This window comes from Microtus pennsylvanicus, chromosome 19, assembly GCF_037038515.1.
Source record: "Microtus pennsylvanicus isolate mMicPen1 chromosome 19, mMicPen1.hap1, whole genome shotgun sequence".
NCBI classification, from domain to species: domain Eukaryota; kingdom Metazoa; phylum Chordata; class Mammalia; order Rodentia; family Cricetidae; genus Microtus; species Microtus pennsylvanicus.
This window is the reverse complement of record NC_134597.1, coordinates 12,467,766-12,485,198: the sequence shown is the minus strand read 5'-3', so window position 1 is coordinate 12,485,198 and position 17,433 is coordinate 12,467,766. Positions and strand designations below refer to the sequence as shown.

General features: G+C 43.1%; 1 protein-coding gene across 1 annotated transcript in view; it reads right to left on the bottom strand.

Annotated features, from left to right (window-relative positions):
- Positions 1-301: 301 nt before the first annotated feature.
- Cav1 (caveolin 1) overlaps positions 302-17,433 on the bottom strand; it is a 31,218-nt gene continuing 14,086 nt past the window's right edge. Inside the window, exon 3 of the mRNA XM_075953457.1 lies at positions 302-2,506. Within this exon, the coding sequence (XP_075809572.1) occupies positions 2,165-2,506 (342 nt within the window). The 3' untranslated portion in view covers positions 302-2,164. The remainder of the gene's footprint in view (positions 2,507-17,433) is intronic.

Genomic DNA, 17,433 nt, shown 5'->3' with positions numbered 1-17,433 from the left:
GATGGGAATCAGAAATAATGAAATATTTTAATCAAAGGTCTCCTTTCCATTTTTAAATGCAAAATTAGCAGCAAATCCCACAAATAATTTAATTTGCCTAGAATTTTTCTATTTTATGAATTTTAACTAAGTTATTTGAAGTAGTCCACGAGTAGCAATGACTTTTACCAGAAATATTTCACTTAAATTAATTTTTAATATTTGAGATGTTTGCCACCCCCAAGCACAATACAAGCTTGCAAATACACATTATACACACGCTTACTACATACAAGCATACACAGAGACACAGACATACCTGTTTAACTGTTAAACATTTTTATTGTGCAGATTTGAAATCTTTATAGGACATGCAGCATAAAAAAGTGTAAAATATATCAGTAAGCGTATAAAAGTTCAGTAACCCTTTGAACCAGCCATGGACTTACATGAGACTGAGCATCTAGGAAGAACAGACATGTCTTGGGGCACACAGTTTACAGACTGAATCTCATAGTCATTTCCCAAGCGATTCTCTTTATATAAAGATAAAGACTATCTTTGCATTTAAACAAGTATGCAGGATAGTACATTTTCCGTTATGCACACAGCTTAAAAGTCAAACTGTGTCCACGCCAGTGTCTGTTTTAAATGCAGACAATCAAAGTAGGCAGCAGGTTGGTAGTTAATGTGTGGTAAAACTGAGGAAGGAAACAGCAGTTAGGCAGAACTCCAATAAATGTATAAAAACGAAAGCCTACCTGGAATTAAAAAAAATATATATCCCCAGGGGCTGAGCTGTAAGGTGGGTGGGGAATAAAAAGCTTTGGGGTGTCTCAGGTAGGCAGCTTTCTGGAGGACTCAGGTACACAGGTGAAATTCCTCAGTTTGGGTTCAGAAGAACTAGAACTTATTCCAGCAAGAACATTACCTCAAGCTTTTATCGCCGCCCCTCCCCCCATCCTCTCTCTGAGCAAAGTGATGTTTGGATGAGTCCAAAGGCTCCTGGCAGGGGGAGGGGTCAAGTGTCACAGCATTACAGACTATTGCAAGGGCTAGTGTAGGAGAGGGGGTCATGATTGCAACAGCGTCAGCAGTCTCTTTCTGGTGGCCTCCTTCCCGCCAGCCCTCCCTGGAGGCCACTGATCAGCTGAGAATGGAGCACAGTATCGAGCCACTACAGCACCCCAGCGACAGATCGGCTTAGACGCAGGAAAGTGTGATTGCTCTTGAAGCTAAGTGACGCTGACTAGACGTGCTGACCTCAGTCAGTGACTGAGAGTCAGGGAAAGTTGGCTTCCGCTCCTGCCAGCCCAAAAGAGAGCTCATCCCTGTTTGTCTGTTTTAAATCTACCTTGATGTTGACCAGGCTTGTCATAGAGAAAGATGCTACATGACCAAGTACAGAGATCAGTTTCAACAGGTTCTGTATCTCAGAGTCGGACCCAAGGATAGAGTAGTAGCGAGATTTTCTGTTTTGTTTTTAGGAAAGCTGCTGGCATAGCGAAAGTGGATGAGTTAGACCTTATTAGAAAAAGAAAACATGAAAAATTAGAAGGCACCCAGGTCCTTATTATAGGTATAACAAATATTCAGGCACACAAAATAACAGGTTAAAATGTCAAGATGAATAAGACATTAATGATATCATGAGCATGAAGATTTTGGTCTCCAATTTGACAGCGATTACTAGATCCTGCTAGGTTGTGATTGTTAAGAGTGACGGCAACTAACTCCTCAGATGGCTGGGAAGTATCTGTTTAAAGCCTGCACCCACGTCCCTAAACATGAGGCCTTAGGCTGGAATTCTTCCCTTTCTAGGACATCATCATTTTAGAATAGACAGCTGAGGTTGTTGGTCCTTTTTCCATCCCTACCCCCAGTTCTTCCTATTTTTCTCAGGTTATCTTTCAATGATATGCTTGCATTTTAACCAATAGAGCAATGATCCATGAACAGAAGAGAGGGTAGGAATGGTTTTTTAACATTTCAGACTGTCAAAAATAGATGCAGTAGCTCAAAAGAGACAAAAGTACATATGAAAAATGGAGCAAATGGCTTCTTTGTTCTGGACCAGGACAAACCACTCCTAAATGGCTGCTGGGATAGCAACTTGAAACTCGAAATTGGCACCAAAGAAATAATAAGGAAAGAATCGGGAATACTTCCATCACTGAAATGTCACTCATATTTCTTTCTGCATGTTGATACGGATATTGCTGAATATCTTGCCAATAGCCTCAAAGAGTGGATCGCAGAAGGTGTGGACATAGATAGAATATACACGGCTGATGCACTGGATCTCAATCAGGAAGCTCTTGATGCACGGGACAACTGCCCAGATGTGCAGGAAAGAGAGAATGGCGAAGTAAATGCCCCAGATGAGTGCCATCGGGATGCCGAAGATGGTGGACAACAAGCGGTAAAACCAATATTTTGTCACAGTGAAGGTGGTGAAGCTGGCCTTCCAGATGCCGTCGAAACTGTGCGTCCCTTCTGGCTCTGCAATCACATCTTCGAAGTCGATCTGAAAGAAAGAAATTGCAGGCCGTGAGTGTAAACAGAAGAAAATGGAGACACTGCTTGAGATTTATGCAAATGTCTACGATTTGTTTGCCAGCTGTGTACCAGACAATTATCAGCCACCAACAACATCTGTTTCTTTGGAACTCACTGGGAATATGACTATGTGGCTTCTTCTCAGATCTGACTGTTCTAAGGTGGAACCCAAAGGTATTTTAACATATTCCCCAAGTGTTTCTTTACTGTGTCAATGGTTGAGAACCTACTGCTTTTGGAACAAATGAGTACGTTTTAACTTCTTACTTTAAAGTAAAACTCAGAAACATGGCTAAGGACACACAAAACACAGTAAAATGTAAGGAATGTGACATAATTTTACTGCCTTCAGAGACAATCATACAGCATTGAGGACTAGCCGTCTTAAAATCCATTAATGACTTTCCAAACAGGATTAGCAGAATCATGTCAGGAAATTCGGTCACGGGTGAGCTGAAGCATTGAGATGGAAGGTGAGGCTTTAGCAGAACTTTGGAAACGAGTGTGACGGGGAAAGGAAATGAAGGACTGGAAATGGAGCGAGTGAGGCCTTAGGAGCAAGCAAGATTGAGGACCGGGCGTATCAGAGGCAGAGAAGACTGGAGTGACAATGTCAGGAAGAGGATGAGGCCGAAACGTTGTTTTCCATACAGTTGAGAGTCAATGAAGATGTTAGAACTGGGAAGTGTGGCCAAAACCACATAGAGTTTCTTGAGATGAACTGGACAATGTATGTAAGTATGTATGTGTGAGTGTATGCATGAGTGTAGAGTGTGTGTGTGTGTGTGTGTGTACATGTGTATGCTGGACAAAAGGGGGAAAGAGACCAGCAGGGAAACGGTGGCATAGCCCAAGTGAAGATAGCACAGTCAAGGTGGGAGAGGGGTCCTAAAAAGAAAATGAAAGGAAAAAAGAAGTAGGGGGGAAAGAAGGAGGAAAATGGTGGACGGGAAAGAAACAAGAGAAAAGAGAAAATAATTTCTGGATATTATGGGAAGATTTGGTTACTTCAAAGAGAGGAGCAAAGGATGACCTTTGAACGCCTGCTCTGACAGTTGGGGATAGCACAGGTGGCATTAGAACAAGGAAACAATTATGAAAAAAAAATTTAAGCTAGCAGGAGAGTAGCTTACTTTAGAGTTCGAGAAGATGAGAGTATAGTTTTGGTAACAATCAAGATAAATACCCATGGGCCAAGAATCATGACTACTTCAGAAACTGCTCTTGGGAAGCAATCAAACAAGTGTACAGTCACATAGCACTTCAGTCACCAAATGCTTCTGGAGCTTGGTCATCTGGGCTTTCACAGCTACCTGGAGCAGTAGGTTCCTGTCACTTTGCAACAGGAGAGACACCTGATGACTTTCTAAAGACAGAGGGGGATGCTGGCCCAAACACATCTTTTTCCAATAGCACCCACTTCCAGGTACCCGTTCACCTACGTAGCTAATTCTTAGACTTTATATAAACTAAATGAAGCATGGGATTAAAAACAAATTATCATCGGGAAGGCTAGCGAGTTCTAGGGCTACGGCTTCCTGGTTGCTGCCATGGGAAGAACTCTGGTGTGGTTTGAAATTCACGCAAACTGATGGCTGTTTCTGCAATCACCAGACTCAACGTCAAGGCTAGAACTTGGGTTCCTTCTGGCTGCTGCTCAGTGCCAAAGAGCCACCTTTGATTTAGCACACCAAAATGTCTTTTGGAAAAAGGACGTGACGCTTACCAGTTTTAAAGTTTATTTTCCAGAACATTCTGTCTCTTGCTCTGCTGCCCAGTGTCCTAATAGTATAATATGCAAAAAAATAGTTTGGCTATAATTTTGTAAGTAGTCACTGCATTTTTTCCTCGGCACATTTAGAACTAGACTCGGAGGTAGCGTTCACTTGTGTTTTTTGACAGTTTGTAAGAAGCCGGGAAAATAGCTCAGTTACAAGAAAGAACCAGGACATGAGTTTAGCCCCCAGAACCCTCTTAAAAAACAACAAGCAAAAACAACAGACAAGGCTCAGTAGGCCAGCCTAGTCTAATTGCGAAGTTCCAGACCAGTGAGAGACTTTGTCTTTTATAGAAAATGATGGGGGGCTTTGGAGAGGAAACACCTGATATGTCCTCCACACTCACACACACACACACACACACACACACGTACATGCACATACACACACCCCCCACATGGGAAATATTAGGAAAATTAGATTAAGACTTCAATGATGATATAAATTTATTCATAATTATAATATAATACTTATTTATAATTGGCTGTTTTCCAGGTTATGATAATAAATTCTGTCAAAGCAATAAAAATAGGAAATGATGATTTTCCTTTGATTCAGCTAAAATATATTTCTTTTTCTGTTCTTTTTAAAGATGCCATTATTTTGTAAGTGAAACTGAAGATGTCAAAACTGCAACATTTTCAGGAACATTTAAGTCTGGGATGAAAGTCCAAGCAATGGCGGTTTACAAATCCCCTGGGCGTGCACACAGGGAAGAGACCTATTGCTTTTACTAAAGGGAACATCTGTTCCCCTGTTCCCCCAGAAATACAAATGAATCACCGGGTGAATGGGAGGTTGGTTTGGGGCTCACATATATTCTGAAAGAAGCTGAGGTTTTGGTAAATACTGAGCAACTTTACAAAAAAAATATACTTTTTGAAAATGAAGAGTATTTCACAGTAATGAAAAGGAATGTTGATAGCTTGAGAGGCTTGCCGTGCTGAATCTTTCCCTAGCATGACCTCAGGACCAGTGGAACATGTGTGCCTGCCTGGGTGTCTACATATATGTGAATATATGTATTTGGCCTATATTAGCAAAGTATATTCTGTTAGGGAAGATGTCTAGGAATGTATGTATATGTAAAACTTCCTGATAACAGCTTCCTTAACTGCACATCTAAGTACTTTCTCAGCAAGCGTATTGGAAATTCTTTTTCTCATGTTAGCTACTTTTGAAACATTTTCAGGGCCTTCTGAAAACAGGAAGTGAGCAGAATATTTAAACACCTCAGAGAATTTCATGAAGGTTTGCTGGACAAATTACATGAATATAGTTACGGTGCTATATTGTCTTAAGAATTTATGGTGACTTAAAAGGATGAAACAGTGTAGCCAAATTCAGTGTAGCTGGGGGCAGAAGCGAGGCAGGCTGATGAAGCCAAAAGCCGGAGGGATGCTTCCTCCTCTCTACCCCCAATCTACAGCAACAGCCAGCTGCTCTGACAAGTGTATCCTGTCAGTACAAAGCTCTGTGATGTGGCCAGTGCTCCCTAAGGGACAGCACTGGCAAGCTCCTCCACCTGCTGATTAGGGTTTTACTAGAGAAGCAAGTAGGATTGCCACAGCCCCTGAAAGACGTGAATTCAGCGCCTACCCCTGGCTCAACAGGACTAAACTGTGTTTGTGATTGCCTTCCTGCAAACCTCTGAGATGCCCGCTCTTACTCCTTTGTGGAGATGAGGTCACTGAAGGGAGTTAATAAATTGCTCCAGGTCACCCAGATGCTAGAGAGCACAGCCGGAATGTGTCGCATTTCAGGTCTACACTCCTTCTGCTTCTGCACTGCTGGGAATCAAACTCTTACACCAGTCTTGGTGCTTGATTTTTTATGAGGGTAGACGGGCACCCAGAAGCGCTCACACTGTGGTTGCTGAAAGAAAGATTCTTGCTAATATGACCACTATAAGTCAAGACATCTGCTAACAGGGATATTTGGAGTTGTGTGAACTGATCATATTTAAATTGCTCTGAACAGTATGCTCTTGCAATCCTGGGAACTCAGCCAGGGACTTTCAAGTTAATTGGTAAAAATGGAAACTGAGGCACAGAGTGATTAAAACGAGGCAGACAGTTCCCTGCTTTCAAGTGAGTCTGTAGAAAAACTGACATTAGAATGGGAATTTTACCATTCTTAGGTGTACCAACAGCCAGAGGCCCCCCACACCTCCTCCTTTTCACATACCTGTTTCATGTCTAGGCACCCACACATCTCCTCCTGCCATCTAAGACTCTGGCTTGGCAGTATCTCTGTATAGGTTTTAGAGAGATGTTCTTTTAGTACTGTGCTCAGGAAATCTCATACTGCAGCCAGAATGAAGAAAACTGGAAATGGACACTTTTACGTTTTTAGAAAGTGTGTGTGTGTGTGTGTGTGTGTGTGTGTGTGTGTGTGTGTGTGTGCATGTGCGCAACTGCTCAGCTTGGTGTGCATGTCTGCATCGGAGGGGGGTGTTGGAGTCTAAATTCTGATGTCCCTGATTGCACAGCCAGCACTTTTAACTGCTAAGCCGTGAGGAATGGACAACTATCTTTAGTGTATGTTCCGACTTGCATTCAAAGTGCACGGAGGTGAACATAGTTCTACTAATTGAATGGCCATCTAGTTGGCAGCAGGGCAAACTTTCCCACCAGCTAAGGCAGAGTTATTGAGTGGATTCATAGAAACTAAAAGAATTCCATAGGAATTTAAATTTTAAAATTCATAGCTGTTTAAAGCAAAGGATCCTTGGAGAACTGGAGTCCCATTTAAAACACAAAAATCAATGGTCACCACTGTCTTGGCTAGAGCAAGGCTATCTACTCATCAAAAGATAGACACAGGATTAGAACTCAGTCTCAGGAACACGCCTGGCTTCTGCCTGACACCACCACTTGTTCCCAGTCAGTCTGGTGGTTGTGCTCTGTGACCAACAAGAACGACTTCTGGCCTTGTACTTGCATTTAAACATTGTCTTGATCTGCAGAGGCCCCACGGGTCCATTTGTTAGACAAGTGATGACGCCTTTTTCTGCCAGTTTCCTGGGCACACACTCTTTGCATAAAGCATCAGACTGAGTAACTGTCCATCAAAATGGCCACTCTCGAGTCCTGTTTCCAAAGGGGCTTATCCCACTTGTCCCTGTCCATTGTTGGTGTGGAATTGTGCCCTGCCATTGACTAGGTTACTGTTAGTGAACCATGTTCTGTTCGTCATTGCTGGCCTCACCCAGAGTAATACTTCATCTGTTCACTCCAATTTGGAATGGCATAGGAGCTAGAAATTGGCTTTTCTTAAAAGATTAGACAAGATCACAAACCTAAGTGGTATAAGCAACCCTGTGGTTTTTAGAGTGAGATGCCTCAAATGAAGCTCAGTTATGCCACCAAGGAATTGGTTTTCTGTTCTGTAACCTAAGGAACACATTGCCATTTTGGTAAAAGTTGTTATGCAGACCTACACATCAAAGATTGGGATGTGCTTCAGCAAGATTTCTGTGTCTGAATGGATGCTTTCCCGGGAGTCAACAGTTTATATTACTAGATTTTTATAAATGATGCTAGAATACCTTTGCACAGCTTTTGCTGTTTCTGAAACATAACAAAATCTAGCAACGGATGTCAGGAAAAGCAATCTTTCTTGTTATGTTTTGATAATGTTTGACTAATGCAATAAATCTCAGCAGACCCCATCCTGTTAGATGTGTCTTTAAAGGCAGTTTATGTGCACACACAGCATTAAAGAAACAGGGTCAAGTTTTTTTTTTCTGTCTCAAAATATGGATCATTTTTTTTCTGAAAAAAGTGGTCAAGGAAAATTGAAGTACCTTTGTGAGTTTATGCACAACAATGTTTTCACATTTGGTAGTGGGAAATATATGTTTTAGTACTGTTAGTGGAAACTCTGATTTTGTTAGACTATAAAAAATATCTATTAGAACATTATTAACATGATTAAATATATTTGTAGGACATATTGCAAAGCAGCTACCACGATGTTTGCTGAAGACCCATCTGTTTTCTGTCCAACACAGTCACACTGCTGCCCCAACGGAGTCCCAATTACTTAGGTAACTGGAGGGGTCTCCTGATCTTAGAGTTACGTCATAATTAGTTTATATCTGGGATGATCAGGCTAGTCTGCTTGGTGAGTGGTTTGTGGCTTATTGAGAATATACATGTGACTCGATTCTGACCAGTAAGATGTAAGTTAGTCTGCTGGGTGGAAATTTCAAGACAGCTTTTATTTACCTTTTATTCGTGTGTGTGTGTGTGTGTGTGTGTGTGTGTGTGTGTTAGTATGTGCACATGTACACAGAAGCAGGACAGGACATCAGATTCCTTGAACCTGACATTGCAGGCAGTTTTGAGCTACCCAACGTGGGTGTCAGGAATCTAACTCTGGTCCTTTGTGAGAGCAGTGAGCACTCTCAACTGCTGAGCCATATTTCCAGCCCCCAGAAAAAAACTTTATATTTTTTTAATAAAAAAAGACAGGACCTCATGGGAAGATCCTTTTCATCCTGCATAGATAGTATGTGCTGCTTACATAAGTTGATGCCATCATGTGAACATGAAGTGACAGGAATGAGTAAAGGAAAAGGGAATGGAAATGATGCTCTTTTAGCCATTGATCAGCTGTGGAATCAACGCCAGCAGTGCTGACCTCATGACTGTTCCTATGCGCTGTGTACATACCAATATTTTAAGCCATAGCTCTAGGTTTCATTCCTAGAACACACATCTCTGTTGGTAGGCATACTGCATACACATTTAGAAACATTTCCCGTGTCTGGCTTCAACCTTCCCACATTGCTAGACATTCCCACCGAATGCAGCCAAAACTAATTCAGGAAGTGTTTACTTTACATTAATATCAGAATGACAAATTAACTAGGAATGGAGCAGTGCAATGTGTTTTCCATCTATAAAAATGAAATTTAAATATAATAGTATTGAAAATGGCTTTCAAGGATCCCTTTCCAGCTAGTCATGTTCTTTCAATGCCCTCTGCTTGAGTTGGTGGCCAGAAGTCATGACTGTCCTTCAAAAGGGAAGGGTGTCATTTTGAAGATGAGTTTACAAAACCCCGTAACATCTGACTGTGAGCCTTTCTTGCTCTCTGGCTTGCGTTGCTGGAAGCTAGCCACCATGATTGGATTCCCTTAGAAGAGGAAGGCATGGGCAAGAAGTAATGGCAGCCCCTGGCTACCGACTATTGAGACATTGAAGTCCTCAGTCCAATAGCTTGGAAGGAACAGATTAGCCATCAATCGTGTGGAGAAGTCTGGCTATGGTACCTCCACCACCTTGTCTGTGGGAGGATCTGATATTGACAGCTGCATTGCACCTTGCGAGAGACCCTGCGCCACCATTTAGAAAGGCTCACTTTCATTCCCACTGCACAGAAAGGGTAAAGGGATGGTGTCTTTTGCTCTACATTACTAAATTGGAGGATAATTGGCTATGAACGTGTAGGCAATGAATCCAATTTGCTAACAAGTCACTCTTACATTATCATTTCGTGTCTTTTGCATTAGACAATTCAACTTCCATATTTACATAAAAACATGTACAGTGGATATATGCCTAATTTCTTAGAATTTGGTCCTGAGACAAAAATCCATAAGTATGTGATAGTGAAATCCAACATCTTAAACTTTCTATAATCCACATTATCTTAGAAAAATAATTAGACCATTTACAGTGTTTGTATAAGACTGTCCACCAAATGTCTCAAATGGCTTGAGCTTATAACCAAATGTGATTGTTGGTCTTAATTTTTACCTTAAAAGGACTTAAAAATCAACCCAACATTTATGATCCAACCCACATCAGGGCATGTCTGTGAGGACATATCCAGAGAGGATCAACTGCCTCAATTTGGGTGATACCCTCCAATGGTGGTTGATACCTGAAGAGGTCTGAAGGGAAAAGCAATATTGTCTGCTTGCATTTGCTCCTTCCTGAGTGCATCCAGTTCTAATTTCTTTGGCCTTTCACTATGAACTGGACACAAACAGCTCTCTAGGAATCTTTCTGGCTGTTAGCACCTGTTTGGGTCTACTGAGACACCCAGTGTTCTGCAGTAAGAAGCTACTGGAATCTCAACTTGTCCAGTGTGAGGTGGTTGTTGGCTGACTACCCAACCCCTACAGTATAAGCTGGTCTAATAAATCCTTTTATATGACACCTGCTTTCCATTGGTTCTATTCTTCAAGAGAACCGTGCCAGAACACCAGATGTGCTCCACAGACTAAGAGCCACTTTGATCTAGAAGACACGCCCAGACAACCAAATCTAGACTTCTAAATCGAGTACTCCACAAAGTAATAGTTATTGTTCTTGGTTTTCAGCAGTTCTAAGTGTGAGAAACATGGCAAGAGGGTCTTTCTAGGGAAAAAAGTGTTAAAATGCTAACACTCTCCTCAGACTCTCTGGGGTGGGATCTGGGCTTGGCACTTTTCTGATTTCAGAAAGAATCTTCTTATATAGCTCAGTCTGGTCTTGATCTGAAGATCCATGCCTCAGCCTTCTCAGTGCTAAGACAACAATCCTGGATCTGGGCCTCCATTTCATTTTTAATTTTCTTCAAAATCATTTGTGTTTGCATCTGTCTGTTTGTGGGTCATGGGTGTAAGCATCTGCAGAGTCTAGAAAAGGGTGTGGCATGCCCTAGAGTCAAACAAGTGACCATAAGACATCTGAGAATGATGTTGGGAACTAAACTTGTGTCCTCAGAAGAAAACTTTTCCTTCTCCTAACCACTGAACCATTTCTCCCACCCCCAGGGCTGTCACTTCAAACAAGACTTCTTTTCTATCCTCATTGCTAAACCCTACTGGAGCCTGCCATGGCTTCTTGCAGTTAATGACAGCCCTGATGTATCGATGCTGTATCCTCTGGGCCTTGCAGCCCTGGCTTGCTTCCTTCTCCAGGGTCCTTATATGCTGAATAACATCTGAACTCTAATGGGTAAATGAATGGAAACACCCTCAGAAAACCTTTTTCTAATTTCTATCTACAAATATTGGTTATTGGTTAAAAGAAATTACCATGATTATTATAAAAAACCATTTAGTAGAAATCCTGATGTATTTCCATCACTCTACGTTCAATAAAAACAAATCCTATGCTTTTTTCAAAATTAGATACATATTTCTAAAATTCTAATGTGCACACCAAATCTAGTCACACACAGAGAGGGTGTGTTCCAACTCCCTTCTCTGTTCCCACACAAATTTCCAACATGTTGAGAGGCCTTTGAAGCTGACGGAATAATATTGTGTGAGCATGTGGGTATGGACGAGGATGAGAAAGAACACAATTAAATGTTACCAGAGCACAGCGACTTTGCCCTAATTCCCATGTGTTTTCTCAAAGGCAGACTTTGCTGGGCAAAACCGACACCACTGGGCAAGAGGCTGCGGCGTTCTTGCCGTCGGTACTGAAGGCGGAGGGTCTGGATTATGTTATAAACACCTAAGATCACATGAACCCTATGGTGACCCACCCATAACTCCAGAGGAATGTAAATCTGGGGTAGGAACATTGTTGCCTGTTCTTGGTTTGAAGGCCTGCTGCTTTCAGTGGAAGATGTGAAGTAACTTTGTCTTTCATTAGTTCCAGGACTGTCTGCTGGGGAACAAGGGAGAAGGACCCTCCCATAACCAGAGTGTCAGTGCAAACTGACAACCACGAGCAAGGAAAGAGTTTGGAGTGTGGATTACAGGGCAGGAAAAGGTCTGCAGTGAGAAGCCTGGGCACTAGCTTGGCCTTGAACTCTCTCCCTCACATCCAGTCCTCAGCAATCTCGCTCTTCCCAGGCTAGAACCTCTGGGTCCCTTGTCCTGTCTCCTGCCATTTCGTTCTGTTGTCTCTTTGTTTTACCTTAGCATTTTATTTCTCCCTTATTCCCGATGACAGTTTCTCAAACATTAAAATACTTCAGAATTTGCTGTAGATACTGTAAAAGCACAAGTTTCTGGGTCTTGAATCAGAATCAGTAGTCTGTCTATGGTACCAGGGCATCTTTCCCTCCTATCCTCACTTTAATGCAGGATGTCTGGGGAAGAAAAACAAAGCTGCCGGTAGAGAGGCTCTCAAAGCCTCAAAATGGAGACTTGAATTAATGCAATCGTATGTGAGTGTATTGTTTTTGAAATGGAATAGATGGTCCAGGCCAACACATGGAGGCTGGATTCGCCTCCTTCAGGGCAGCATCATATGACAGAAATGGCTCATCCGCTCCTTGCCTTGGTTTTTTTTACTTAGATCATGCAAATGTGGTAGTGTTAGCTCCACAGGGGTGTTTTAAGGGTTAACATTGAAAATGTCCAGGTTATAGCCAGGTATACCAGGAGCACTGGTCCAGTTGTCTTGGCCAGGAGGGTACGATGGTCTCTGGGATCCACAATAGATTTCTACACTGTAGACTGACTATCCCTGGCCTGATAGCACAGGCGAACACTCCTAGTTTATACTTTGCCATGCCTACATCTTGCCATGCATTGAATTACGTCCCCATTCCAAGCTAAATCAAAACCCCGGTTTCCAGTAACCATGGGGAGATGGCAAGGGTTGATGGAGGCCGGGAATTGTGCTGAGCAGGTCTGCTGAGAATGCTGAACAAACCCCCAGAAACAAGGAAAAGACATAGATCTAGCAGGGGTTTCACAGGCAGCATGGCCTTCCTGATGCCTTGACTTCGGACCCCTTGCCTTCAGTCCAGGACACAATGGGTGTCTGTTGCTTTAAGTCAACGAGCTTGTAACTGTTTGGTGGTGGGAACGCCTAGGAAATGCATGGTAGTCTTCATTTTCAATGTCAGGGTTTAGGGATTCCTGAGTGTCTCCTTGCCTCTTCCTTTAGGGTGTGCCCCCTTGTTTAGGGTGATCCCAGGTGGGAACCAACAGCTGCATGTAATTGAGGCCAGTTGGCCAGGAGTCTTCCTAGGGAGTCCAGGATGCTTTGTTGATACAGCTTCACATTTTCTTATCATGAAATTTCTAGCTGCAGATGTCTCTCTACACAGCAGGCTGTGCACCTCCTGGTTCATTTTATTCTCCACAGACTTCTGGGGTCTGTTTGGTGCTACTTGTTGACGCCGAGTGTCACCAAACAGGCGACAGAGAACAGACAACCGTGTAAAAATAGACCAGGAAAGGGCCAGAGATAGGAAGCTGGCGACTGCGTGTTAGTGGACAGAGCGGGACGACTATTCAGGCGCACGTCTATTCGCCACGCCAGAGAGGGAGGAATCCCTGGAGCCATCCAGAGTGTCTCCAGTGGAAGAGGCCTGCGTCACTAAATGTATGGAAACCTCATTTTGTGCAAACACACAATTAGAGGCCTCCTCTGGAGGTCTGGCTTGCTCACCGAATTCTGTGTTTATGGTTTGGCGTTTGTTATTCTTTAGGCTTCTGGGTACGCCATGGGGACGATGTGAATGACGACCATGGTATATATATATATTTTAAAAAAGTTCTTTGTATTTCGTTCAAGATAGAACAAGCAGAAATGCCTTTGCCATTTGCAGGCTCGTCTTTCGTCTCTAAATGTGTTTGTTTGAATCACAGCTTTTGAAACAGTAACGAGCTCCTTTTGCACTTGTCACCGTGCCCTTCCTGGTGGCGGTCGCTGCCGCCTACCGTCTAGCTCAGTCGAAGGAGCACTGCAGACAGCGTCCGTTTTATCTCATAGCTGCAATCTTTCCCCCTCCAGTGCCTTTAGTCTGTTTATTAAACAAATAGAAAACGAATCAAATAGATCCCTGCAAGCCTGGACGCTACTTCACAAAAACGGGGAAAGGATTCACACGCGTGTCCTTGCCAGGAGAATCACAGCCCATTGTACTCAACTGACGCTCGGCGTGCAGTGACTACCAGACACAGCCCCTGACCTTCACAGCGGGATTTTCCACGTGGACATGATTGACAGGTTGATATTTAGGTTTATATAAACCCTCACTGTGGGGGTGCACTGCAGAATGATTATCTGTGTCTCTGAAGTCTACTCACTAGATGCCAGTGACATCCTCCAAATTGTGACAAGTAACGCTGTCTCCAGACATGTCCCCTTGGATGGGAGAAAAGATTGCCCCTGGTTGAGAATCCTGCCCTAGGAAAGGATGATAGGCTGCGACAAGGCGCTACCTTAAGTTTAGGAGGATCTGTAGCCTGGAATCCCTCTGTTTATTGCAGGGATGTTTGCTTTGCACGGCCATGACCTGGTGGGGCCATTTATTTATCCAGCTAACGTTTGGGAAGCATTTGTTTTTTGAGGATAGAATAAATGAAATGAGGAAACAGGGCCAGGTCAAGGTCCCAAGGCTGGCTATAGGTCATTGAAAAGGGGACAGTATAATTAGACACAAACCTTGACTTTGCATGCTCACTTAGGACCCACTGCCTGGGAGGGGTGACGTCTTCAGGATATACAGATGTGCTTTTAGGAAAGAGAGGGAACCGTTATCTCTTCTGATTCCAGATCACTAGCTTCTAGAATTTCTAGGAATCAAGGAAGCTTTGTCCTGTGCCCAGATCCAGACCCAGGGACACGCCCAAGTCCATTCCTGCTGGGGAGCCTCTCACTAGCTGTGGGATGTGCTTGGCTTGCTTCGCCCACCACTCTCCACCTGGTTGCTTCTCTATGTCTCATCCTGCATTAAAGATTTCCTTCTAGCCATACACTGGTTTCTCACTTGAACCTTTGTTTTCTACCCAGGTTATTACTTCATCACTCCTATTTAATGGTATGCTTCTCTCTCTCTCTCTCTCTCTCTCTCTCTCTCTCTCTCTCTCTCTCCCTCCCCCCCCCTTGTGTTATGTGTGGTTTCTGCTAGCAGACTCTATGTTTCTGAAGTATAGTGGTTCATAAATCAATATTTGTTAAATATATGAAAGAATTAGTGAAAGTTGCTGTATTGGTTCCTCTTCCATTGCTGTGAAAAGACACCATGACCAAGACAGCTTATAAGAGAAAGCATTTAACTGGGGACTTGCTTATGGCTTCAAGGGTTACTTCATGACCATCACGGATGTGGGAAGAGCACAGGGGCAGGCGGGTAGGCATGGTGATAGAGCATCAGCTGAGCTTACATCCTGGTCCAGAGGTAGAAGACAGAGAGAGATAGTGAGACTGAGTCTGAAATGGGCTTTTGAGAGCTTGAAGCCCACTCCCAGTGACTATCTCCACCAACGAGGACACACTACTTAATTTCTCCACGATTGGAAGCACATATTCGAATATATGATCCTATGGGACATTTCTCATCCAAACCACTACACTGGGCATTTGAAAGTCGTAGTTCCTCCTCCTTCCAAGAGAAATCATTGTCTTTATTACATCCCCTTGAAGAAACAGAGTTCTGAATATGTTATTATCTGGCTCATGGATTAGAAACTGAATTCACCGATCTAGTTATTTCTTTTTCAACCCAGGTGTAATTTTGATGAAAGCATTCACAGGAGCTGACAAATGGCAAAGAAGATGGCTTAATTTAGTGTTGTGTATTATGCAGATTCAGGTTCCACCATACGGGGTGTAATGTAGCTTTGCTCGTCAGAGCCAGTGGGTCCCCTAGGAGTGCTCAGGTGGCTGAGAATTCAAGTGACTTCATGTTTATCTTCAGAGCCACACAGCTGGGGTGCTAAGTGATGGGGTTAAAATCACGTGGGCCCTTAAATGCTAAACTTTATGCCAGTTGAAGAGAAACAGACTTTATAGCTCCCCGACAGGAAAATATGACTCAAAGGAACTCTGCCCTTTTTGCCTGCTAGTCATCGGATCCATTGCTCACAGATAGGCCTTAAAGGAACTCCAGAAACAGGGCCACACTAACTAGGTGAGTCTGACAACTGCTGGCTTCATAGGAATCTGCTATTTAACTAGGTCTTTATTAGACCATAGCTCTAACCAAGGCTTCAATTGTGGCTTTTCCGCAAAAAGGAAAAAGAAATCTTGAAGGTTTGTAGCCAACTTTGGAACTGACTTCTGCCTCATCTTGGAACACAAAAGCGACCAGTTTGGAGACAATAAAAAGGAAGACCGCAAAGTACAGAGTCCAGATCTGTGAAGTGAACTGCCAGCTCCAGATCATCTCCAGAATGCACTAAGTGTGCATTGCGGAACATGTGGGTTCAGCAGGCTGCCAGCGACTTCAGTCTTTCCAAGATGATTTCATTAATTACTGTAGCTGCAGTATTAAGAGCCAAGAAGCCTTTTGAAAAAAATTGAGGAAATTCATAATAAAGATACTATTGATGAATAACTGGGCATGGTGGCACAAGCTTTTGATCCTAGTACTTTGGAGGCAGAGGCAGGTGGATAACTGTGAACTCAAGGCTGACCTTGTCTACAAAGATAGTTACTTATTTACTCTGTCTCAACAACCAACCATCACACAAACTCCTACACACACTCTTTGTTGATGAGAAGTCGTCCACCATTCTCTTCGTCAGTATATTTCTGGGTTTCTATTGTTGCATGAACGTTAGCCTACTTGAAGGATGAGTCCTTAGAAATGAAAGTGACTTAGGGGTTGTCTTGTTATAGACACAAAAGGTGGATAGGACTTTTCCAAGGGCCAAAGTAACATTGGAGATACGTGTCCAAGAGAGAACTAGAATTAAAATTTACTTTCAGACTCAGTTTTCCCTTCTTCTTTGAGGGGTGACTGGCATCAGTAAATGTCAGTCAGTGACTTGGGTTCTCTTCTCTGTGAGGCACCGGAGAACTCAGTGACGTCTGCCTGGTGTGGATTCTCTGAAGTTGCCCATAACTACTGGCACTGCAGGAATTTTATAGCATTTTTAGGAGAAAAACCAACGTGAGTTGTTAGCTTTAGTGCAGGTAAGAAGAAGGACTAGCCGGGCGATGGTGGCGCACGCCTTTAATCCCAGCACTCGGGAGGCAGAGGCAGGCGGATCTCTGTGAGTTCGAGACCAGCCTGGTCTACAGAGTTATTTCCAGGACAGGCTCCAAAGCCACAGAGAAACCCTGTCTCGAAAAACCAAAAAAAAAAAAAAAAAAGAAGAAGAAGAAGGACTGGAGGTGACCTTTTGGTGCTCCAAACAATAGGCTGTCCTCTTGGGGAAGAATAGACAAAGATAATCAAGTAGACAGGAGGGAGCTGG